Source organism: Eleutherodactylus coqui, chromosome 12, assembly GCF_035609145.1.
Source record: "Eleutherodactylus coqui strain aEleCoq1 chromosome 12, aEleCoq1.hap1, whole genome shotgun sequence".
NCBI lineage: Eukaryota > Metazoa > Chordata > Amphibia > Anura > Eleutherodactylidae > Eleutherodactylus > Eleutherodactylus coqui.
Window position 1 is genome coordinate 57,320,082 of NC_089848.1, and position 26,008 is coordinate 57,346,089.

Below are 26,008 nucleotides of genomic sequence, written 5' to 3' on the forward strand. Positions count from 1 at the left end.
CCCTTCCTCCACCATTTTCCATGCGCCCATTATCCCCTACCACCACCTTACATGTGCCCATTACCCCCCCCCCCCCCATGCACCTACCACCACCTCACATGCACCCATTACCCCCCCCCCCCCCCCCACGCACCCATCACCACCACCTTACAGGCGCCCATTACCCCACCCCACCCAAGCACCCATCACCACCACTTTACATGCGCCCATTGCGCTCCACGCATCCACCACGGCTGAATTCCACTATTCTTAGCAACCATTATGCGACATTCCTTTGCATATAACATCTTAATACATAGCTGTTAGAATTAAAGTACTATCTAATCTACCTCTCTAACAATTGGTATCCAACACACTACGAACGGATGCATATACTCGTAACTCCCATCATTTACAATAATGTTTTGCAGCTTTTCAAGCATTTCTAAATCAAAACTGACCTCTGCTGGCCAGGTTGGTAGTAGCTTTGTGCTGCCGGCGGACGCATTGAAAATAATGAGCAGTAGCGTAGATTTTGCTTACCGCTGCAAGCCTTGAGTGAGGACATCGCAAATGAGAATGAAACCATTGAAAATCATTAGTTTTATAATTATGCGTTTTTCACTCACTCTCACATTGCAGGAAAGTCTATCACCAGCGGGTACGAGCCTTTAAGCATCACCATTGGCCACTTAAAGCTACAAAGTAGCAGGGGAGCCTGGAGCTTGCACACTTTCATTTAGCTACTATAGAAGGGATTTGAGGAGCGCATGCACACTAGGTATCAGCCTAGCCCCTATTGTGCTCTGCTATTTCTTTCCATAGAAGGTGGTCTGTTTTCCTGGCAACAAACAGAGGAATCAATAGTTGCAATAGCTGGAGGATGAAGTGTTTTGGAAACAAACATGTTATGGGTGAGTGAATTGTTTTACCATTTCAAAACACATTGAAATAGGATTCCTGAGATGGGGATAGCCCTCTAAGTTATGCTTTGAGAGAACGGGTTTGTTTAACTAGTACAGACAGACAAGATTGCTTTATTCCTTTATTTGATGAAGAGATGTTAAAAGCTATATTAAAAAATATGTGACAGGCATGGCAACAATGATACTCCACAAAGAAGGTTTCACATTACAATTACAAATAAATCCCCAAATTCATATAGCACAAGGCTTTATTCACACAAGCGTATATCAGCCGCCATTTTCACGGCTGGCCGATACACGCTACCATCTGATGCATTGGATTCCAATGCATCAGATCAGACGGGCGATTTTCCCCCACGTAAAAGCGCCTGGCTGGCCAAGATGGCACATTTTTGCCGGGGCTTTTACAATGGTCGGGAAAGATAGTCCTAGAACTATCTTTCTGGCAGGGATACGGCAGCGGCTACATAGACTCCTATAGGAGCCAATGATAGCTGCTGGAGAAGGGAGGTGGTAGGGAGTTTAGCAGCTAAACTCCCTCCCCTTTCTCTCCACCCTGTGCAACAGGACGGGGTGGGGCAGAGCTAGTCGCTAAGCTCCCGCCCCCTCCCATTGCCAGCTGCCCAGAAGGCGCAGGAGCTTAGCACACTAGCTTCCGCCTTTCTTCTCTCCTAGAAACTTATTCTCATGTGCCCAATGTGGGCTCTGTAGTATAGGGAATAGCTACACATAACGCTGTCCTAATTCAGTATACTGGAGAGATTCTGTTGTTGGAGGCATGTTCCTTACAAGAAACCAATATCCTTAACAAAGTAGCTGAACAGAGACAACCTAGAGCTGGCAGCTGGCATTAGTGAACATGAGACTCCACTGAGCGCTAATCTTTAGTATGTTAAATCTCATCTGGCATATTTAATATGTAACCAACCATTTTTCTGCCACAAGTGCCTGCCAAACAGTTGAAGGGATGATGCAGGGTTAGAAAAAAAAAAGTAATTCCCCAATATATTACAGATACATTTTGTAGCAAAAACAAATCATTGGAATAGTTGCCCTTTAGAGCTCATCATGTACATATGTAAATTCTCTGGCAGATATAAATCCATCACTGTCTTCGTCTTCTTTCTCAAATATGCTCTCAACAAGGACATCATGGTGACTGTCATTCACAGGGCTGTCATGCTTCTCAAACTCTGCTTTAAGGTAAGCCTTTACCTGCATATTCAAGAAAAAAGAAAATTCACGTCTACATCATAAACTTAACTATGAAATAACCTCACATAGGGGATTCAACACACAGAATCGTTTAAGGCTGGTTTAGACAACGATTCTCGCTCAAAAATTTCTCAGAGCCATCTTTTGAGCGGGAATCGTTGGGTCTAACAGCACTGACATCGTGCATTTTTCATTAACAAGTCGCTGATCGTTGTCTTTCAGCATGCTAAAAGAGAAAGATCATCCTTATCAGTGGTTCACAGCAGGATACAGCTGATACCATTGTTTCAGCTGTATCCCGCTCCGTAAACACAGGCAGGGTATGAAGAACACAGCGGTCCAGTAATTAAAATACTGTAAAAAATAAAAAAAATAAAATCATTTGATTAACAGGACTGAAATATTTAGTCCTCATAATTGAAGTACTTTAACAGTTCACGAGTAATACGGTAGCCCAGAAATGGATCGCTACAAGACAAAGCGAGCCAGGTCTATAACATCCGCCAAATCCAAAGCGGCTGCATGTTTTCATAAGACAGATTTCATACGAGCGTATTGTAGATGCATTCACGAGCTTGTGGTAAAGAGGACTGCCCTAGCCTGAATGCCCATGTTCTAGGATTATAGATGAGCGAGTATACTCGCTTAGGCACATTACTAGTGTGAGTAGTGCCTTAGCCGAGTATCTCCCCGCTCGTCTTTAAAGAGTCAGGGGCCGGCGCCGGTGACAGGTGAGTTACGGCGGCAATGGCCGAAACGTCGTGTTTTATCTGCAAAATAAAGGAAACCTGTTTTTTACTGCACCTGGACTTCCGCTGCTGTCACTTAACTTACTATTGGGACATACGAGGGACAGATTTAAAAAATTATCTGTTTTTCCCCGCACCAAACACAGGTACCCATGACTTATCTGCAATATTTGCTGAGGACGCAGACCTTAGATTCCGCAATGCTAATCTGATAGTGTGCCTCCTGCTTTAGGCAAGTAATTTCATCTCCCCTCACAGATCAATTTCATGAGGGAAGATGACACACTAGACTTTTTTTTAACTTTACATGATTGCTGTTATCCAATGGATACTGGCGATCATGTGACTGCGGATCACATACTGTAATGGAAATTTTTTATAGCCATTTATCTTTGGTTCTATATATATATATATCTGGACAGGCTTTAATATATCAACTAGGCCCCGCAGTCCAAGAATCTAACTCCAGACCTGTACTATGTGTTTTATTGTGGGTAACTAAGAGAATGGTTTTGATGTTTGTTGTAACCACAAGTGATACCAAACTGTCTGTTGGTATAGGAGCCTGCCATATACATATTTATTGTCCACGAAGTAGATCTTGTCTGACTAGATCGTATCACTCTGTAGAACATAATTCTAGAGTTTGGTAACATCTTTGTTTTAAAGCGATACAAAGCTTGGGTTTGACTAAGCAAGTTCTAGTGTATAAAATAGGAGACTAATCGTAATGCAGATCAGAAGCATCTTGCATCTGGGGGAGAAGACGATCTCTCCATGAAACCTTTCTGCTTTTCACGGTGGCTTCTCCAGTGAAAAGATGAACTCCAGACAGGCATGTTTAAGGAAGGCTCCTATTAACGGATGCAGTTTGTAAGTAGGTCTTGTAAGTCTTTTGTATTGTAAAGGGTGTTTATGTCTTATCATTTGCCATATGTATTTTACCTGTAGAGAATCACTGTAAACTTTTACGCAATATCACCGACTTTTATGTTACTTTGTTTTATCATAATCATTAGAGATGAGCGAACGTGTTCTTCCGAGCTTGATATTCGTGCGAATATTAGGGTGTTCGGGATGTTCGTTATTCGTAACGAACACCATGCGGTGTTCTGGTTATTTTCACTTCCTTCCCTGAGACGTTAGGGAAGGCATTACAACTTCCCCCTGTGACGTTCAAGCCCTATACCACCCCCCTGCTGTGAGTGGCTGGGAAGATCAGGTGTCACCCGAACATAAAAGTCGGCCCCTCCCGCGGTTCGCCTCAGATGCGGTGTGAGTTAGATGAGGGACAGTGCTGTTTATACCGGAGCTGCTGTAGGGAAAGAATTGGTAGTTAGTGTAGGCTTCAAGACCCCCCAAAGGTCCTTATTAGGGCCACTGATAGCTGTGTGTTGGCTGCTGTTAGCAGTGGCAAATTTTTTTTTCTCAAAATCGCCTCTGCAGACCGTTGCACCTGGCATTAGGGACAGAAGTGCTGCATAGGCAGGGAGAGTGTTAGGAGTGAGTGTAGCCTTCAAGAACCTCAACGGTCCTTTCTAGGGCCATATTTATCCGTGTGCAGTACTGTCCAGGCTGCTGTTAGCTATGCTGCATTTTTTTTTGCTTCTCAAAATCGCCTCTGCAGACCATTGCACCCTCCATTGATACTGCAGGGAAAGAATTGTATAGGCAGGGCGACAACACAGTTGTTATTCATTGAATATACGCAGTGCTGCCTTTTGGTGCCAAAAAACTGAAAACAAATCTATTTGTCCAGCCTCTGTCCGTCCTAACGCCTGTGGACACGTGTGAGCTGCGTGAACAACATTGCTAAATCAGACACACCCAGCTACGCTTTACTGCTGGCTTCGCCATTTGCTTTCCTTAATTGGGAAAAAAATACCTGCTCTCCAAGAGTTATAATAACTCTGCTACCCTCACGTTCTGTGACACATAAGCAGGGACACAGCACAGTTATTAAACTTCTCATGTTCATTGAATATACGCAGTGCTGCCTTTTGGTGGAAAAAAACTGAAAACAAATCTATTTGTCCAGCCTCTGTCCGTCCTAAGGGCGGTGGACACGTGTGAGCTGCGTGAACAACATTGCTAAATCAGACGCACCCAGCTACGCTTTACTGCTGGCTTCGCCATTTGCTTTCCTTAATTGGGAACAAAATACCTGCTCTCCAAGAGTTATAATAACTCTGCTACCTTCACGGTCTGTGACACATTAGCAGGGACACAGCACAGTTATTAAACTTAGATAATTCATTCACTAGAGGCAGTGGGGCCTTTCGTTTTCCAAAAAGGGCAAAAATTATATTTGGCCTGCAGTCTTGCGCCAATTTATTTCCTGCCTGTGAAATCAAATCACTGGTAATACAGCATGCTGAGGGGTAGGGGTAGGCCTAGAGGACGTGGACGCGGCCGAGGACGCGGAGGGCCAAGTCAGGGTGTGGGCACAGCCCGAGCTCCTGATCCCGGTGTGTCGCAGCCGACTGCTGCGCGATTAGGAGAGAGGCACGTTTCTGGCGTCCCCACATTCATCGCCCAATTAATGGGTCCACGCGGGAGACGGTTATTAGAAAATGAGCAGTGTGAGCAGGTCCTGTCCTGGATGGCAGAAAGTGCTTCGAGCAACCTATCGTCTACCCGCAGTTCTGCGCCGTCCACTGCTGCCAATCCGAATCCTCTGTCTGCTGCTCCTCCTTCCTCCCAGCCTCCTCACTCCACTACAATAACACCTGCTCAGGAGCGGGAACACTCCCAGGAACTGTTCTCGGGCCCCTGCTTAGATTGGGCAGCAGCGGTTCCTCTCCCACCAGAGGAGTTTATCGTCACTGATGCCCAACCATTCGAAAGTTCCCAGGGTCCGGGGGAAGAGGCTGGGGACTTCCGCCAACTGTCTCAACAACTTTCTGTGGGTGAGGAGGACGATGACGATCAGACACAGTTGTCTTGCAGTGAGGTAGTAGTAAGGGCAGTAAGTCTGAGGGAGCAGCGCACAGAGGATTCGGAGGAAGAGCAGCAGGACGATGAGGTGACTGACCCCACCTGGTGTGCAACGCTTACTCAGGAGGACAGGTCTTCAGAGGGGGAGTCAAGGGCATCAGCAGGGCAGGTTGCAAGAGGCAGTGCGGTGGCCAGGGGTAGAGGCAGGGCCAGACCGAATAATCCACCAAGTGTTTCCCAAAGCGCCCCCTCGCGCCATGCCACCCTGCAGAGGCCGAGGTGCTCTAAGGTCTGGCAGTTTTTCACAGAGACGCCTGACGACCGACGAACAGTGGTGTGCAACCTTTGTTGCGCAAAGCTCAGCCGGGGAGCCAACACCAACAGCCTCACCATCACCACCATGCGCAGACATATGATGGCCAAGCACCCCACAAGGTGGGACGAAGGCCGTTCACCGCCTCCGGTTTGCACCCCTGCCTCTCCCCCTGTGCCCCAACCTGCCACTGAGATGCAACCCCCCTCTCAGGACACAGGCACTACCGCCTCATGGCCTGCACCCACACCCTCATCTCCGCTGTCCTCGGCCCCATCCAGCAGTGTAGTTCAGCGCACCGTTCAGCCGTCGCTTGCGCAAGTGTTCGAGCGCAAGCACGCCGCCACGCACCCGCACGCTCAAACGTTAACCGTCCGCATAGCAAAATTCATCAGCCTTGAGATGCTGCCGTATAGGGTTGTGGAAACTGAGTCCTTCAAAAGTATCATGGAGGCGGCGGCCCCGCGCTACTCAGTTCCCAGTCGCCACTACTTTTCCCGATGTGCCGTCCCAGCCCTGCACGACCACGTCTCCCGCAACATTGTGCGCGCCCTCACCAACGCGGTTACTGCCACGGTCCACTTAACTACGGACACGTGGACAAGCACAGGCGGGCAGGGCCACTACATCTCCCTGACGGCACATTGGGTGAATTTAGTGGAGGCTGGGACAGAGTCAGAGCCTGGGACCGCTCACGTCCTACCCACCCCCAGAATTGCGGGCCCCAGCTCGGTGGTGGTATCTGCGGAGGTGTATGCTTCCTCCACTAAAGCACCCTCCTCCTCCTCTGTCTCGCAATCAAGATGTGTTAGCAGCAGCATGTCGCCAGCAGTCGGTGTCGCGCGGTGTGGCAGCACAGCGGTGGGCAAGCGTCAGCAGGCCGTGCTGAAACTACTCAGCTTAGGCGATAAGAGGCACACGGCCCACGAACTGCTGCAGGGTCTGACACAGCAGACCGACCGCTGGCTTGCGCCGCTGAGCCTCCAACCGGGCATGGTCGTGTGTGACAACGGGCGTAACCTGGTGGCGGCTCTGCAGCTTGGCAGCCTCACGCACGTGCCATGCCTGGCCCACGTCTTTAATTTGGTGGTTCAGCGGTTTCTGAAAAGCTACCCACGCTTGTCAGACCTGCTCGTAAAGGCGCGCCGGCTCTGCGCACATTTCCGCAAGTCCCACACGGACGCTGCCACCCTGCGCACCCTGCAACATCACTTTAAGCTGCCAGTGCACCGACTGCTGTGCGACGTGCCCACACGGTGGAACTCTACGCTCCACATGTTGGCCAGGCTCTATGAACAACGTAGAGCTATAGTCGAATACCAACTCCAACATGGGCGGCGCAGTGGGAGTCAGCCTCCTCAATTCCTTTCAGAAGAGTGGGCCTGGTTGGCAGACATCTGCCATGTCCTTGGTAATTTTGAGGAGTCTACCCAGGTGGTGAGCGGCGATGCTACAATCATTAGCGTCACCATTCCTCTGCTATGCATCTTGAGAAATTCCCTGCAAACCATAAAGGCAGCTGCTTTGCGCTCGGAAACGGGGGCGGGGGAAGACAGTATGCCGCTGGATAGTCAGGGCACCCTCCTGTCTATTTCTCAGCGCGTACAGGAGGAGGAGGAGGAGCATGAGGAGGATGAGGAGGAGGGGGAAGAGACAGCTTGGGCCGCTGCTGACGGTACACCGGCTGATTGCCTGTCATCCTTTCAGCGTGTATGGCCTGAGGAGGAGGAGGAGGAGGAGGAGGATCCTGAAAGTGATCTTCCTAGTGACGACAGCCATGTGTTGCGTACAGGTACCCTGGCACACATGGCTGACTTCATGTTAGGATGCCTTTCTCGTGACCCTCGCGTTGCACGCATTCTGGCCACGACGGATTACTGGGTGTACACACTGCTCGATCCACGGTATAAGGAGAACCTGCCCACTCTGATTCCCGAAGAGGAAAGGGGTTCGAGAGTGTTGCTATACCACAGGACCCTTGCGGACAAGCTGATGGTAAAATTCCCAGCCGACAGCGCTAGTGGCAGAAGGCGCAGTACCGAGGGCAAGGTAGCAGGGGATGTGCGTAGATCGAGCAGCATGTACATCCCAGGCAGTGCAACAGTCTTTAAGGGCCTGGCCAGCTTTATGGCTCCCCACCAAGACTGTGTCACCGCTCCCCAGTCACGGCTGAGTCGGCGGGAGCACTGTAAAAGGATGGTGAGGGAGTACGTAGCGGATCGCACGACCATCCTTGGTGACGCCTCTGCCCCCTACAACTACTGGGTGTCGAAGCTGGACACGTGGCCTGAACTAGCGCTGTATGCCCTGGAGGTGCTTGCTTGTCCTGTGGCTAGCGTCTTGTCAGAGAGGGTGTTTAGTGCGGCTGGGGGAATCATCACCGATAAGCGTAGCCGCTTGACAACCGACAGTGCCGACAGGCTAACACTCATCAAGATGAACAAAGGCTGGATTTCGCCAGACTTCTGTTCTCCACCAGCGGACAGCAGCGATACGTAAGCAATACGTAGGCTGCACCCGCGGATGGAAGCTACGTTCTCTCTCACCATCCAAAACGGGGACATTTCTGCTTCATCAATCTGTGTCTAATATTCCTCCTCCTCCTCCTGCTCCTCCTCCTGAAACCTCACGTAATCACGCTGAACGGGCAATTTTTCTTAGGGCCACAAGGCTCACTCAAATAATTTTTCTGAACAATTTTTATAAGTTTCAATGCGCTTAAAAGCGTTGGAACTTTAACTTGAACCAATTTTTCGTTACACTGGGCTGCCTCCAGGCCTAGTTACCACTTAAGCCACATTAACCAAAGCGATTCACCTGCCATCTTGGTTGGGCATGGCCAATTTTTACTGAGGTACATTAGTACACCAATTTTTTGGGGCCCTCACCTACAGTGTAATCATAGTAATTTCTATGTTCTTCGCCTGCACTCATGGTACAGAAAGGTGTGTGGGGTTGGCCTACAGTTTAGCTACATAAATGTAACTTGTGCCTTGGCTATACTAAGGCTACTGAAATGGAACGAAGACTGCGCTCCCGCTATACTGCTGCTTCAGAATTGTTAATGGGGCCTGTCCTGAGTGCTACTATTGCTTACATGGAACGAAGACTGCGCTCCCGCTATACTGCTGCTTCAGAATTGTTAATGGGGCCTGTCCTGAGTGCTACTATTGCTTACGTGGAACGAAGACTGCGCTCCCGCTATACTGCTGCTTCAGAATTGTTAATGGGGCCTGTCCTGAGTGCTACTATTGCTTACATGGAACGAAGACTGCGCTCCCGCTATACTGCTGCTTCAGAATTGTTAATGGGGCCTGTCCTGAGTGCTACTATTGCTTACATGGAACGAAGACTGCGCTCCCGCTATACTGCTGCTTCAGAATTGTTAATGGGGCCTGTCCTGAGTGCTACTATTGCTTACATGGAACGAAGACTGCGCTCCCGCTATACTGCTGCTTCAGAATTGTTAATGGGGCCTGTCCTGAGTGCTACTATTGCTTACATGGAACGAAGACTGCGCTCCCGCTATACTGCTGCTTCAGAATTGTTAATGGGGCCTGTCCTGAGTGCTACTATTGCTTACATGGAACGAAGACTGCGCTCCCGCTATACTGCTGCTTCAGAATTGTTAATGGGGCCTGTCCTGAGTGCTACTATTGCTTACATGGAACGGACACGTGGAGAGGACACGTAGTGCCTCAAAAACATCCCCCTCCTCCTCCAACAGGGAAAACATTGTTGGCAAATGCCTTTGCATTGGTTCGTCTGGTGGCAGTCCAAGAATTTCACCTTTACCGACACAACAAGAGAGCCCCCACACCATCCCCCCGCCACGGCCCACTTAATCCTGGCCACATTCCGAAAACCAACAAAATACAACCGTGCTACTAGGTCCGCAGTCACCACCACATTACCACCAACACGGTTACTGTTAAGGTGCATATTACCAGTCTGACTGGGGCATGCAGACACCTTGACAGAATGAATAGTGTGTGGCACATAGCTTCCCCATTGCTATGCCCACGTGTGCAGCTCCTGATGGCGGTGGCACAGGATTCTATTTCTCATTGCTTCTGTACAGCATTGTGGGCTATCGCCCCGCCCCTATTAAAGAGGGTCGCTGCCTAGCCGTGCCAACCCTCTGCAGTGTGTGCCTGCGGTTCCTCCTCATGGCAGACGCACTTCTAAATAGACATGTGTGGCGTGGCATGAGGGCAGCTGAAGGCTGCGCAGGGACACTTTGGTGTGCGCTGTGGGGGGGAGGGGGGGGCGGTTGGGCAGCATGTAACCCAGGAGAAGTGGCAGTGGAGTGTCATCCAGGCAGTGATTGTGCTTTGTTGTAGCTAGTGTGGTGCTTAGCAAAGGTATGCCATGCTAATGAGGGCTTTTCAGAAGTAAAAGTTGTTGGGAGGGGGGGGGGGGGGGCCCACTCTTGCCGGTATTGTGGCTTAATAGTGGGACCTGTGAACTTGAGATGCAGCCCAACATGTAGCCCCTCGCCTGCCCTATCCGTTTCTGTGTCATTCCCATCACTTTGTTGAATTGCCCAGATTTTCACACATGAAAACCTTAGCGAGCATCGGCGAAATACAAAAATGCTCTGGTCGCCCATTGACTTCAATGGGGTTCGTTGTTCGAAACGAACCCTCGAGCATCCCGGGAAGTTCGTTCCGAATAACGAACACCCGAACATTTTGGTGTTCGCTCATCTCTAATAATCATTAATAAATTTTGTTGCATCAACCCACTTGTCCTTCTTTAAAGCCGTATCTGAACTTGCTGGCTTTCAGTTGGCAAAACCCATACTGAAGCCCCTGGTGACATCTTTGCTCTTGGTTACCTTTGCTAGCTGGGATATTTTAAATTACACAGGCTCTCTCGCCCTTCTGCACATGCACCTGACATTTTGCCCTTGGCGCGCATGCGCAGAAGGTGGCAGCAAGTCCTTCCAGGACCAGATCGCCGCCAGACATCGGAGGCCAGAGATGAATAGCTTCAGCTCCCGTCACAGATCTGATCCATAAGGGAAGATGAAACTTTAGGTGATCGCCATTATCCAATGTACGAGGGGCTGCTGATAAGTCTTTGGCTTCGTGTTCTTTTTTTGTTTCTATGGTAACAAATGTTACATCACATGAAAGCCTTATGTGTCTAATATAGGTTTTCAAAATGTTGTGTTTGTAGCTTATGGCAACAGTGATCTAGGCATGCGGGAAGACAAAATGGCGGAGTCTAAGGTGATATTCACAGCAAACGAGAGCAGAGGAGTGATAAAAGTCTTGTTTCTGCAAGGAAAGTCGGCGAAGGATATTCATGGTGATATGTGGCAGACATTGGGGGATCAATGCCCTTCATATTCTACAGTTAAGAACTGGGTTGCCAAATTTAAAACGGACCACTTCAGCACCAATGATGAGGAACATCCTGGACGACCGAGAGAGGTTGTTGTGGAGAATGGGCGAGTTTCAGCTAAAGGAATAGCAGACATCATGGGGATTTCTCGTGAACGTGTTTGTGTCATTATCCATGAACATTTGAACATGAAGAAGCTATCTGCACAGTGGGTCCCCAAAATGTTTGACAACAGATCAGAAAAGCCTCCGAGTGAAAACTTCCCGGCCCATTTGTCAGCGTTTCCGGACTGATAAGAACTGCCTGGATGGACTGGTCACTATGGATGAGACCTGGATTTATTTGTTTGACCCTGAAACCAAGAAGCAGTCAAAAGAGTGGAGTTTCTCCTCACCCAAAGAAGTTCAGCCACTAAGGTGATGGCGTCTGTGTTCTGGGATAAGGAGGGCATGCTGCTCGTGGACTACCTTCAAAATGGTTCCACCATCAATGCAAGGTATTACATTGAACTTTTGGACCAATTGAAGGCAGCTCTGAAGGCCAAAAGGTGCGGCAAGCTGTTCAAAGGAATCTTGTTCCTGCAAGACAACGCCTCCGCTCACACTGCACAAGTGACCCCGGCAAAACTGGTGGAGCTAGGCTTCCGGCTGGTTGACCACCCGCCTTATTCACCAGATCTAGCTACCTCCGACTATCATCTGTTTCCAAACCTGAAGAAACACCTCAAGTGGACCAAATATCACCCCATTTCTGATGCCATGGCTGCTACGGGTGACGGGTTTGAGGCACAACCGACATCCTTTTTGCAAGGCTTACAGAACTTGGAATACCGATGTAAGAAGTGTAACGTTTCATCTTTGTGTCTCGTTTCTTCCTGGGTAAAGCCAAAGACTTATCAGCAGCCCCTCGTATAACGGCGATCGCGTGACTGGGGAGAGGGGGGAAAGGTGTGTGTGTAACCCCGTTCCCTTTTGATAGCTCCAGGCTATCTGCTACTTCTGGCAGCTGATAGCAGGGAGCATTCATATTAACAAACAGTTCTTACGGCCTTGTAGATTAAAGCCCAGACACCCAGGAAGTGAAAACATGTATGGGTGGTCACTAAGCGATTAATATATATAAACTGATAAGTCGCCTCAACAAGGATTAAGACTTTTTGAAGCATTACTACTTTCTTTACTTATAGGCACATACATCCATACGCAGCACATGCTCTAACTGGGATTGTTTTACATCGGACTTGTTTGATGCATTTTGGTATATAGTAGGTTAGTCCTGTAGCACTAGTCTGGTTTAACTTTTTAGGCTCTTATTGTAGACTTAAAGATATGTTTTATATATAATACATACATCTTTTAATTGGTTTAGTATAGCGTTGCAACCGCCTTATTACACAATTTGATAGCTTGCCATTTGTGGTTCGTGCCTACTAATATAGATGTTGTAGTAAACAATAGGATATAGAAGACAGAACTTTGCTGATTTACGTTACCTCTTCTTTAGACAGTTTCCAATCATCGTTCAGATCCATTTCTTGAAAGGACTCATGGGACCTTGGTCCATTTCGAATCTCCAGCAGGTTAATATTAAAGATTAAAGCACTCTCTGGGGGAATTTTTCCTAGAAAAAAAAAAGACACAATTTTAGGCTGTATTCACATGGAGCACTTTGGATGCTGTTAAAAAAAATATAAATATATAAATACACACATTTAAAAATCTGATTTTTAAAAGTTACACTTTGTTGTGGAAAAACACACACAAAGACCACCAGGTATCAGCAAAAGCAAATGAACGATTGAAACGACCGTCTCCACCCTAGGCAAAAGTAAGTTAGGCCTCACGTCCCCTAGAAAAATACAATCCACGCAGAATCTGCTGCGGAAGTCCACAGCAGATTCCGCGCGGATTTGCTTTAAATTGTATTTTTTTCGTATATCCGCACCTGCATTGCTGCGTATATCCGCACCTATTGCCATTAATGTGATAGCAATGTGGCCGATCCGTGGTAAAAATTGAGCATGCCACATTTTTTTCTCCCGCGCGTAAAGACCGCAAATCTATTAAAATGCCATCCGCAGGTGCAAAATTTAATTTTATTGAGCACGGATGGCCAATAATTCCCTATGGGCAAAATTGAATGCGGATTCCGCAATTCAATTTTGCTAGTGGACATGAGGCCTTACTTCTAGGATATGTTCACAGTAGGCATATCTACAGCAGCGGTCAATTGGTAGCTAATACAAAAGCTAAATGGTGCACATTTGCCACGGGTTTCAACCAATTGCAAAGTTGAATGGCGTTGTCAAAATCCCTTTAATTAGAACCTAAGAGAGAATTCATGCAGTGCAGCAGGCTTACCGGTTATAATAAAGGCATTGACAAAAGGGAGGGGATCCACATGCGTTAGTTCTGTGAGGATGTACAGGAGGTTTCCATATTCATGTAAGACCAGACCACACTTTGGATCAAGTACAACAAACAGAAGAGGTTAGTAGAAGTAGTAAGGTGCATATTGTAGTTAATAGGACCACCCACATTTGTTTCTGCGCAAGTAAGGAAGATGGAACAATACCTCTGCAGCGCCACCTATTGGTATGACTTTTTAACAAGTCTGTTAAACAAGGATTGCGAATAGGAAACCAAGCCAGAATCCATACACAGACAGCTGTTTCGGGGTGTTTGCCCCTCATCAGTGTGCAGTAGGTTTCTGGCTTGGCAGGTGAGAGGCCTATGACGTGGGTCAGGAGGGGTGTCAGCTCTCCTTAAGCAGAGTACCCAAAACTACTGTGCGGAATCCAAGGGGTGCGAGTGGGTCGGGGGTCGGCATCATCTCTCCCCAAGGAAAGAACCCAGAAGGGGTGTGAGAAGACATGTGAAAAGGTGAGTGAGGAGACTTATAAGGCCGTGCACGCTCCTGTAGATGCTCTCCTTGGGGAGAGAATACCATCCCATCCCCCAACCCACTCACCCCCTAGGTGTCGCCACACACTTTTTGGATACTCTCCTTTAGGAAAGACGACACCCCTCTTGACCCTTTCTGCACAAGTTATTGGTACATTTATATGAATATTTTCCATGCAGTGGTAGAAGCCAGTAAACATGCAACTAAAATGAAGTAAATACTCCCCTTGAAATACCAGGTCATGGTTTACAAACCGAATTAATGTACAAAGAGTAAGGCCGGGTTCACATCTACATTAAAGGCTTTGTTCAGAGGCTCTGGCATGTAATACTAGACAAAATAGTGCAGCATGCTGCACCATTTCAGTATTTTCATTGTTCGGCTGCAAGGTTGGAGTCAAATAATGGAAACAGGCTAGAACAGTAGGAGCAGATATGCATGTGCCCTTAATTTGGAAATACACCATGTTACACCTATTCTCCTATCCCTAGGTGACAGCCTACATTACACTTGAGCTGTGAATGCAGCTTTCATCAGTGTTGAGTGCAGAGATCTCCCAGCATTCCTTGCTGGCTTCAGTTTCTGCACAGAGTTTGCTTTGGTGAGATTCTTGGAAATTGTAACACCACTGTACAGTAGTCTAATCTTAAGGAAGCTTCTGACTAGACTTCCATAACTACTAAGCACTAAAAGTGCCATCTGGCATTTGGTGAACGCCTGTTGCGGGTATTTTCTAGAACTGCAATTGCCAGCTCAGTAAAGGGTCACTTACACGCAAAGACAATCTTTCAAACGATTGAAAGATTGACAGTTTTAGCTATCATTTTACATAAAGTGTTAAATGGACAGTAATGTACATTAGCACTTTATCAGCTTCATTTGTGTGTAAAAGGGCCTCTCGGAGCTGTTTGCAAAGCACAGCATATGGTTTGAGCTCTGCACACAGCTCCATCGTTCTCATACAGGCTGTCGTCAGACTACAATTTAATCTCCGACTCCTGTGCAGAACACAGCATGCGGTCCCTGTAATCCCTCTCCAGCTGAACGATGGATTTTAAGGTAACCCTATAATAATCATTCAGCTGAAGAGTGAACGATGGCAGTGTTTACATGCATCGATTATCGCTCCTATGCCATTGTTTGAACGATAATCGTTGCATGTAAATGGGCCTTTACTTTACAGTTTGTTTCTAATATTTAGGCCAAATGCAGGATCCGCAGTGGAATCAGACCCTGTGCCGGCTGGTGACCCCCTGCGTACCTCTCCAAACTCTTTTCTGTGCTGCACATGTGACAGCTGGGGATGATGCAGAGATTCCAAAATTGACATTTCAAAATCACTGCGGGTTTGACAGCTTCCATTGACTGCAAAGGAGTCCCACACGAAAAATCGAGCATGCTGCAATCCTTCCTCTGCGAGCAGAAATCGCAAGTGATTTCCACTCGTGTGCATGGAAGAATCATTTTATATTACATGCTATGGATGGACATTGCTGCAGAATCCAGGGGGGTGGGGGTGGGGGTGTGTGTAAGACTGCAACGACTAGTGCGCATTGGGCCTTAGAGAAGAATCTAACTCTAAGGGTGGCTTCACACGAGCATGTTTTTGTGCGTACATACGTGTGCACAAAAACACGCGTCTATTTAAACCTATGCATTCCCTATGGTGTGTTCATATGCCCTGGTCTGCCAGCACCCCATAATTGTTTTCCAGCTTTAAATAGAAGCTCTCCTCTGAAAAACAATTTTAGTGTAAAAAAAAACAAAAACATTTATGTGTATGTATGTATGTGTGTATCCAGTTACACACAACTGTCCACCGCTGCCGTGTCCCCCGCAGGGATGAAGAACACATCTGACGCATGCGGCAGATGTCTTCATCCCCACGGGGAAAAAGATTTCCCTGCTGCACCTGCCACATCGGTGACAGATGCAGCAAAGGAATTCTAAATACCCACGGACAATAAAGAATTCCCTACCACAGCCAATCACAGACAGCTGCTTCTGATTGGCTGAGCACCTCAGCCAATCACAAGCAGCTCTTGCTGATTGAATGATTTTAAATCCCTGCCTGCTCAAAGAACTGCATAGCCGAGCTGGGGGCAGCACTGAGAAAATGCGGCTGAGCCCCGGCAGCTGAAGAAAGGGGAGAATGTTTTTTTGTTTGTTTTTTTTCTTTAAACAATACTTTGCTTTGTTTTTCAGGGAAGGGCTTATATTTAAAGCCCTACCCTGAAATACAATTACAGGATGCCGGCAGCTGGATCCCCTACCGCAGCTGTCATCTGTGACAGCTGTGGTAGGGAATTCTTTATATCCCACGGGGATTTAGAATTCATTTGCTGCATCTGTCACAGATGTGGCAGGTGCAGCAGGGAATGCTTTTTTTCCTGCAGGGATGAAGAAAACATCTGCCGCATACGGCAGATGTGTTCTTCATCCCCGCGGGAGACACGGCAGCGGCGGACTGGTAAGTTTTTTTGGGGGGGGGGATTAACACTAAAATTGTTATTTTTCAGGGGAGAACTTATATTTAAAGCTCTTCCCTGAAAAACACTTACGGGTTGCCGGCAGACCATTGTCTTCAATGGAGCTGCCGGCAGCAGCTGCGGCTCCATTGAAGACAATGCGTACCTGCATTCACGCGTGTTTTTGCACGTATAGGGGTGCGCACATATGTACGCACATGCTCGTGTGAATCCACCCTAAAGTAGTGCACAATTGTAGCACTAGGAAGTAGCGGTCAGCGTTACCTTTTCCTTCTTTGCCATATGCCAGAGCAGCAGGGATAGTTAGGTTCCGTTTCTCTCCAACACACATGTCTTTAAGGCCTTTGTCCCAGCCTTTAATAACCTCTTGGATGCCAAGTGTAAACCAGACAGGCTGCCCATTGTTATCCACATACCTGTAAATTAAGTAGGAGCAGACGTCAGCTTATTCTATGGCAGACTAGCAAAGTTATATGCATCTCGCCGCCATCACATTAGCCATTCTGGGGTTATTAGGATATGTTCACAGATTGTTACAGAATTGTCACTGAATGAAGTATGCCGAGATCATGCACATCCTGTAGGAGCAACACCATTCAGATGCATGGAAGGGATTTTTCAGTCGCAGAAGTTTCTAAACCAAGTCTGCCACATGTGAATATTCCATTTGGCAGATACTGTGGATATTGGACGCAAGTTTTCGTTTGAACTTGACGATGATCCGCACATAAATTAGCATGGATTTTCCAACACAGATTCTGCATCAAGAAGTCACACGTCAATTCTTTTTTCTGCAATGCACATTTCAAACTAGTTCACGTGGATTCCCCACTTAAGTGAATGCGATGTGAAGGGGATATGGATTTCTGGTCTCAAAAACTGACCAGGGCCCAAGAGGAATAATGCTCCCGGATTAACACCACTGAATATAAGTTTACATCCTATGTGCATGATAGGATTTCGAGGGGTTGTCCCGCGAAAGCAAGTGGGTCTATACACTTCTGTATGGCCATATTAATGCACTTTGTAATGTACATTGTGCATTAATTATGAGCCATACAGAAGTTATCAGAAGTTTTTCACTTACCTGTTCCGTTGCTAGCGTCCTCGTTTCCATGGAGCCGTCTAATTTTCAGCGTCTAATGGCCAAATTAGACGCGCTTGCGCAGTCCAGGTCTTCTTTTCTCAATGGGGCTCCGTGTAGCTCCGCCCCGTCACGTGCCGATTCCAGCCAATCAGGAGGCTGGAATCGGCAATGGACCGCACAGAAGCCCTGCGGTCCACCGAGGGAGAAGATCTCGGCGGCCATCTTCAGCAGGTAAGTAAGAAGTCACCGGAGCGCGGGGATTCAGGTAAGCGCTGTGCGGTGTTCTTTTTTAACCCCTGCATCGGGGTTGTCTCGCGCCGAACGGGGGGGGGGGGGGTTGAAAAAAAAAACACCCCGTTTCGGCGCGGGACAACCCCTTTAATGCAACGGGACGTAAACTTACATCCTGTGGATGGCATGGACTCACTTCTGACCTCATGCCATCCCACACCATGGACTGTGTGGGATGCCATGAGCAATGCAGATTGCAGCATGTGAAGGGTTAACAGAGGGAATGCACTCCCTCTTTGACATCATCAACTGTTATGCTAAGTAATCACGGAGAGCCAGTGGGTTGCCATGGCAACCAGGTGACAGACAATGGCGTTTGGGCAGGAATTGTTTTTTTTTTTCTTATATAGTTTTGGGCTTCTTACAGGTGGTGTCACCGGGTCTTTCTGCCTGGTGACGTCCTGTAAACTTGTCACATGGGCTTCTAATGCAGAAGCCCTCAGCAGATTTATGGGACATCACTGATAATGTCCCTGTTGGGCCTCCCATTGGCTTCAGCGGTTATATGGGTAAACAACCCACGTGACTGCTGCAGACAAAGTAAACAAACTGCCTAAAGAGTGGGAGCAGCAGGGAGGAGAGTATAATAAGAAAGAGATTATTATTAATTTCTCCATTGCCACCCATGTTACATAAGAGATTACATTAAAAAGATTTGAAATGTAATACTTTCCTATCACAGCAGCTCCCCATCCAGCACTGCAACCCCAGTGCCTGCCGCACAGAATGCAGAAGGAAGAAAGGGGCGGTCATGTTCCGTTCCTTGTACATGTGACCGCTCAGCCACTCATAGGCTTCACCAGCCATGTGCACATCATGTGACCACCCACCACTTCTTTTGGACTCGGTTCAGAGAGCACCAGAGCTGGATGGGGAGCCGCTGTGATAGGAGAGTATTCAATTTCTCTTCATTTTAAACGCATTATAAAAATGTTTAACCCTTTCCAATCCAATTTGTATTCTGGTTTTCCTAGGAGGCTTACTCTTTTTCTGCCATTATACAACAGCTCTACATGCTGGCTAAAGCCAGTACTGCATGAGGTGACACGTTGGATAGGCTCCGACCGCAGAGAGGCTGGCAATATACAGTAAGAGAACCCCAATGGACGTCTTCCAACATCAGAGCTGTACAGCCTTAAAGGGGTTGTCCCGCGAAAGCAAGCGGTGTTAAGCACTTCTGTATGGCCATATTAATGCACTTTGCACAGAAGACCTGTGCGGTGCGAGCACGCCGGAGCGCCCCCATTCAACAGAACAGAAGAGGAGACTGCGCAAGCACGTCTAATCGAGGGAGAAGAAGGCTTCGGTCGGCGCCATGGAGAGGGGGGACGCCAACACCGGAGGGGGTAAGTGTATAACTTCTGTATGGCCAATATTTAATGCACGATGTATATTACAAAGTGCATTAATATGGCCATACAGAAGTGCTTAACACCCCTTGCTTTCGCGGGACAACCCCTTTAAAATCATAATGTCTTTAGACATCAGACAGTGGATTGGAAAGGGTTAATGTGTCAGAAACCCCCTTTAAAATATCAGTCTATAAAGAAACAGATTTTGGAAGGAAATCAGTTGCTTTTCCATGGCTTGGATCCATGAACACGTACGTGAAAACGACATTATTAGGGTATGTTTGCATAGCAGTTTTCGGTGTAGATTTTGGCACAGATTCTACATCCCATGCATTTAAATTGGGAGCTATAGCAATGTGGAGGGAAGGATGGAAGCTTTTAGATTACATCATCATGTGCATGGAAACATAATCTCTACATCTATGATCTGGTACACAATCACTAGGATGAATCTACACGTTCGATGCTCAGAACACTCACGTTGAATGGAATTGCGTTCCATTACTTTCTAGGAACCCCTCGAAGTGCACGAGCAGCATGTCCCCGTTCTTGGTCTTCCTCTTACACAGGAAGGGCTTCTCCAGCACTTGGATCTGCACTTCAGGCTCAGGGATGAGCGCAGCACCCGCACAGGCCACCATCAGCAGCAGCACCAACATCATCCGTACAACCGCCGTCATCAACCCCTCCAGCTCCTGGGCGCCAGCAGACGTGGCAAAGCGCTGCTGTGACTTCTACCGCTTTAGGGACATTTAACTATACAGCAGCTTACCCTATAGGCTGAAAGGTGGGCGTGGTGACAGACGGAAAACCCCATTGGTCAATAGTGTAGTCAGCTGGTCAGGTTGTGAACTTTGATTGGTTACGAGCGGTCCAGGAAGCCACAGATGGGCGGGGACAGTGGAATGTTTGCGCTCTGCTGATGAGACGTAGAAGAGGGGCGGGTCGTGACGCTGAGCTGTGTGCTGAGCGCTACCGCTTGTTGCTATTCACGACGGAAATGCGCTGCCGCCTGTCACTATCCTCCCCATGACCAGCGCTGGGGCAGTGCCAGGCAGTGCTAGGAAGCTGGCACGTCACCCCGAGGGAGAGATGCCGGAGTCCGCCCCATGTGAGGCTGGTGGTGTGTCTCGCAGCAGCATGGAAGGAATCCTGTACAAGTGGACGAATTATCTGAGCGGTGAGTGCCCGTATGTGACAGCTCTGACTGCTGGGGGTATGCCACAGGGACAGTAAAGTAAGCAGGAGGTCACTTTGTGGGGCCCCTCTAACACATAAGTGGATCATGCCTTAAGGATGCGTCCCATCTTTTTTTTCCTCCATTTTTGGTGTCTCCTCCCCAATTTGAAAAAAAAAAAGATAACTCTTATTTTTCTGTCTCAGGGCTTGTTTGTTTGCTGGGCGAGTTGTATTTTTTTAATATACCATATAATGTGCTGAAAAAGTTTACAAAAAATGTCTTAGTGAAATGGGGAAAAAAACGCAATTGTGACATCTTTGTGACATGTATCAAAAATGCCAGGGTAACTTTATTTGCTGCATCAGTCCGATCACGATGGTCACAAATTTATTTTGGTTTCTTTTTTGCTGTACTACTTTAAAAAATTCTTGCCATCTTCTTACCACTATAACGTTTTTTGTCTTTCCGTCAGTAGAGTTGTGTGAGGGCTTCCTTACTGCGTGCCGACCTGTAGTTTCTATTGGTACAAATTGAGAGTACATATGACTTTTTGATCACTTTTTTTATAACTTTTTTTTTTTTGACCCAAAAAGTGCTATTCTCTATTTTTTTTTGTTTGTTTCTGACAACATTCACTGTGAGGGATAAATATTGCATAATTTGATAGATCTGACCTTTCTGGACACGGCAATACCAAACGTGTAAAGGGAGAAAGTTGTTTTTTTTTCTTTTTTAAACTTTTAATAGTCTTTATTTTTTACAATAATAAACTTTTTTTTCACTTATATTTATTTTACGACTTGAAATCGAGATAGTTCGATCGGCTAGACCATATAATGCAATAATTTAGGCCATTCTAAAGGTATTCTATTAGGACAGGCCATGTGACTGTCTTAATAGGCAGAAATGAATGGCAGCCCTGGGGGCCTTTAGAAGGTACCATGATACCAAAATGGCACCTCTTGATCTCATTGTAGGCGGGCCATTTGGGACTCCTGAAGAACCGATCGGGGCATTTAAAGTGTTAACGGTCATGATTGACTGAATGCTGACTGCAGCTGTTGCTGACAGTTTTCAAATGCGCTGTGATTGGTTGCTATGGGCAACAATGACAGATTTTCTGTTAATCAACTTTTACAATAGTGTGGTGCCGGCCTACTTTTCCGTGGCTCACCCTTTATTTAATCACCTCTTCACATGTGTCACTGGTGGTGGCGGGTGCGGCGATGGCAGATGGAGGAAGTTTTTTTTGTTTTTTTTTGTTACTAAACAACCAAACATTATATCGCTCCATGGGAGGGTAGCGATACTTAAATGTAACATACAATTAACCGGAATTTCACACTGACAAAACAATCGTCACATTACGCAGCCAGAACTCCGCGGCATGCAGGCCCCATGCACTATAGGTGCCGAGTATATCTCCGTCACTTACCAAACACCATCATGGCCATCCACCATACTTGCATTGCTCCATCCATCTATCTATATCCGTTTAGTCGGGACGGTCTCTCGGACACTTAATGGATAACCTCTACGCATTCTGTTCTGTACGGCTTCTTCCAGTGCGATCATTTGCACATTGGCGTCGGCTTGGATTGTATCAAGCCAGCATGTTCTTTGGCGCCAGGTCTTTTTCTGCCGCTGACCACTCCAAGCATCATCGATGTTTCTACCTCCCATTATGTGGCTGAAGTTTGAGAGTCCAAGGAGCTCGTAGGAGTTTCCTCCAGCACCAGAGTTTGAAGACATCAATCTTCCTCCGGTCCGTTTTCTTCATTGTCTAAATTAATGATTGCTAGAAGTTGGAGATCTTCCATTATACCTTCCTTACAACAAGTAATGGATTTAATTAACGAGCATTGGGCCTACGAGAAAGCCTTAGCAATTAGGCTAAATGCCCACGGACGGATTATTGCTGCGGAATTCGTGGCCAGACGCCGGCCGCGAATTCCGCATCCATGTCCGTCCATAGACCTGCAATGGTAAAAGATTTTCCCCTGCTCACGAGCGGAAATCAACGGCAATTGCTGCAATCACAGGATGTTCTAGTTTGTGCGTAAAGTCGTACGGACGGCTTCCATTGCAGTCAATGGAAGTCGACCATCCCGTGAAACGTCCGCTGTGAGCACAGCAGAAATATCGCGGGAGATTGCATCACCACCCAGCGCCAGCATGTCATGTGCTGCACTGCACATGTGCGCCGGCTGTGACGCTCGCGGCGGATCTGGAGAGGTGAGTATGATGTCTCTGGGGGGCGCCGGGTCTGATTCCGCTGACCGGTCATTGTTTCAAGGCTAGTATAATGAGTCTAACATTGACTTGAAGGACTGCTGCCTTCCTATAGGTGGCACTGTGGAGGTGTTGTTCCATCTCCCTTATTTGCATATTACCCAGAGGAGCGTGAACGGCCTCTTAAGTCTCCTCACTCACGTCTAGGTGTTCTCCCTAAGGAGAAAAGATTGCGTACTTAGCTGTGTGGCACTTGGGTGCATTGCATACAGCAGAAAAGACACAATGACTCTGTGGCAAGATCTGCATATATTGCATATGGATTTTGCTGCAGATTTGCCTTGGATTTCATTCTCTCATTTGAAGGGGTGAAATCCACAGCCTAAAATGACATGAGATTCGTGTAACACTAATCCACCTTGCCGCTACTGTAATACACTTAATACAGCATAATATCTAATTCGACCTTGACAGAAAATATGCAGCATATAAATGTTAGGGCTCACACCCACTGGCGATATTTTCTTTCTTGTGCTGCGAGAGCACAGGAAAACTCTCGCCTCGCAGCGCAAGAAAGACGCCGAAATAGAACCGGCATATCATGCTGCTGCTGGCCCCATTGAAAAGACTGGCGATGTTCCAGCGATCTGCCAGCGTTTTTCTCGCACTGCGCTGTGAGACTTTTCCTTTACTCTCGCAGCGCAGTGGAGAAAAAAGAAACGCCAGTGGGTGTCCACTCTTACAGTGAACATACACTAAACAAGTGCCCGAATTTGGACATTGGACCATTGAAGTTCAAGGAAGTCTTGTTTTTTCTGTTTTTGATAGCCAGCAGTAAACCACCTTTTGTGAATCGCTTGACATCTAAAATATAAAACATTCTTCATCTACTGAACCCAATTGCTGGAGGACTCAATGCGTGGTCAGACCGAGTCCTTCAAAGTGAGAGGCATACTTTGCATGGCTCATCGCCTAACAGGACACCTTCCATTACGTCATGTGGGCACCATAGGAGAGGGTCCTAAATCCTCACCCCATCATTGTAACTGTACAGTAGAGATCATAGCATAGGCTATCTCATGGGCGTAACTAAAGGTTCAAAAGTTCAGCTCCAAGTGTTGCCTTCCTCCTCCTTTTCTCTGCTTCGACTTTCTCTCAGGCTGGTCGCACTACCGGCCGCGTGATTGGTGCGGTGCAGACGACAGTGCGACTAGCCGGTAATGCACTGAATGTGCATTTGCCTATGGCGAAGGGCGGCTTCTGGGCCCTCTCAGCGCAGGGGCCTGGTCGCCATTGCAACCTCTGTGACCCCTGAAGGTACGCCTCTGGGCAATCTGGTATAACAATACAATGCAGTTCTCTATTACAGTAGGGATTTATTATTAGGGCTCTCCTAATACTTGAATACTACCAGAGATATCAAGCCGATTCAGGGTATAATTGTGCAAGGAAATGTGCAAGAACTAGAAAGCACATTGCTTGTACAATCTATCAGTGTCTTGAGGGAAAGGTTGTGCACCAAGCAGGAAAATAAATCTTTATACATGGACCGAAGCAGCAATTTGTTCTCTTAACAAACCATTATGAAATTGTCTGGTATAATCATTTCTCTGTAAATTGATTTTTAGTACTTTGGGCCTCATGGACAAAAACAGCAGATCTTGCTCATAGAGACCTCTACTATCAATTATGATTCAGGAGAAGTAAATAACATTGATTATCTTGTAACAATGCCATGTGTAAAGAGGTGTGATACATTAGGCAGCAAGCCTAGGCAGGTGTAGGGATCTGAACGACTTTAACAACTGCCAAATGGTGATGGTTGGAAGGCTTGTAGGGTGTTCCCGGAACGTAGTAGTCAATACCTGCCAAAAGTGGTCCAAGGAAGGACAAATGGTGAGCTACTGACAGCATCATGGACACCAATGGCTCATTGATTCACATGGGGAGCAAAGGTTAGCTGTCTGTTCCAATCCTATGCAGTACATCACAGCTTGCTATGTATGGGGCTGCGTAGCCACAAAGTGACCATCAGAGTGGCCATGCTGACCCCTCTCCACTGCCGAAAGCATCTACAATTGGCACGTGAGCATCATAACTAGACCATAGAGCAATGAAAGAAGGTGGCTTGGTCTGATGACCATCTTTACTTTTACATTATGTGACGGCCGGATGCATATGTATCGCTTACCTGAATGCATTATGGGAAGAATGTAAGACGGCGTAGGTCGTGTGAAGCTCTTGCTTGGAAACCATGGTCTTTTTCCATTACCACTCTTCTATGTTTCGATAGCTGATCAATGTAAAATATATTACTAAACAGATGTTTTAGCCAGCAAGAATAGGGTGGTCTTGCTTTCAAAAACACTGAAGCCCCAATAGAAATCTGAATGTACTTTGTTTCAGTCATTGTGCCATAAGTTAAGATGGTAGCATGTACAGAGTCTTGGCTGGCTTAGGGTGGTTTCACATCTGCTTTGGGGAGTCCAGTTTCCTGCTTCTTTTGGGAAGCGGGAAAGGGGAATCCCCTGGCTTATGACAGAACCGAACAGTGCCGAACATACCCCATTGACCATAATGGGGTTCTTTTGGTTTTTCGCTCAGCTGCCCGGCTCTTAGCTAAAAGAATAAGGCTGGGTTCACACAGGGCGGATTTGTTGCGGGTTTGCTGCGTTTTTCCCGTTGCGGTTTTGTGCAGAAGAACTGCTTCTGCAGCAAAACCGCTTCAAAGGTTATTTTTGTCTTGCGGATTTTCTTGCGAAAAAATCCACAAGTGTTTTTTTTCCGCAGCGCTTTTTTACTTTTGCAGCGGATTTTGCTGCGTCCATAGAGGTCTATGGACAAAAAAGCGCTGCCGAAAAGACAAAAGAATTGACATGCTGCGTCTTGAAAAACCGCACCGCAGCTGCATTTCAGCACTGTGGCAGTGCGGAAAAAATCCGTCCTGTGAGAACAGCTTTTTGCCCAAACCCATTTATACTGCATTGCACTGCAAACGCAGC

General features: G+C 47.2%; 2 protein-coding genes across 2 annotated transcripts in view; one reads left to right on the forward strand and one right to left on the reverse strand.

Moving 5' to 3' along the window:
* Positions 1-1,017: 1,017 nt before the first annotated feature.
* FKBP14 (FKBP prolyl isomerase 14) lies at positions 1,018-20,363 on the reverse strand. Its single transcript, XM_066584524.1, has 4 exons — positions 20,075-20,363; positions 17,129-17,280; positions 12,964-13,091; positions 1,018-2,120 (listed from the first exon to the last, which is right to left on the reverse strand). Exons 1-4 carry the CDS (start codon positions 20,272-20,274, stop codon positions 1,962-1,964), a joined length of 639 nt encoding a protein of 212 aa, XP_066440621.1. The 5' UTR covers positions 20,275-20,363; the 3' UTR covers positions 1,018-1,961.
* Positions 20,364-20,515: 152 nt separating this feature from the next.
* Positions 20,516-26,008, forward strand: part of PLEKHA8 (pleckstrin homology domain containing A8) — a 36,593-nt gene continuing 31,100 nt past the window's right edge. Inside the window, exon 1 of the mRNA XM_066585412.1 lies at positions 20,516-20,774. Within this exon, the coding sequence (XP_066441509.1) occupies positions 20,624-20,774 (151 nt within the window). The 5' untranslated portion in view covers positions 20,516-20,623. The remainder of the gene's footprint in view (positions 20,775-26,008) is intronic.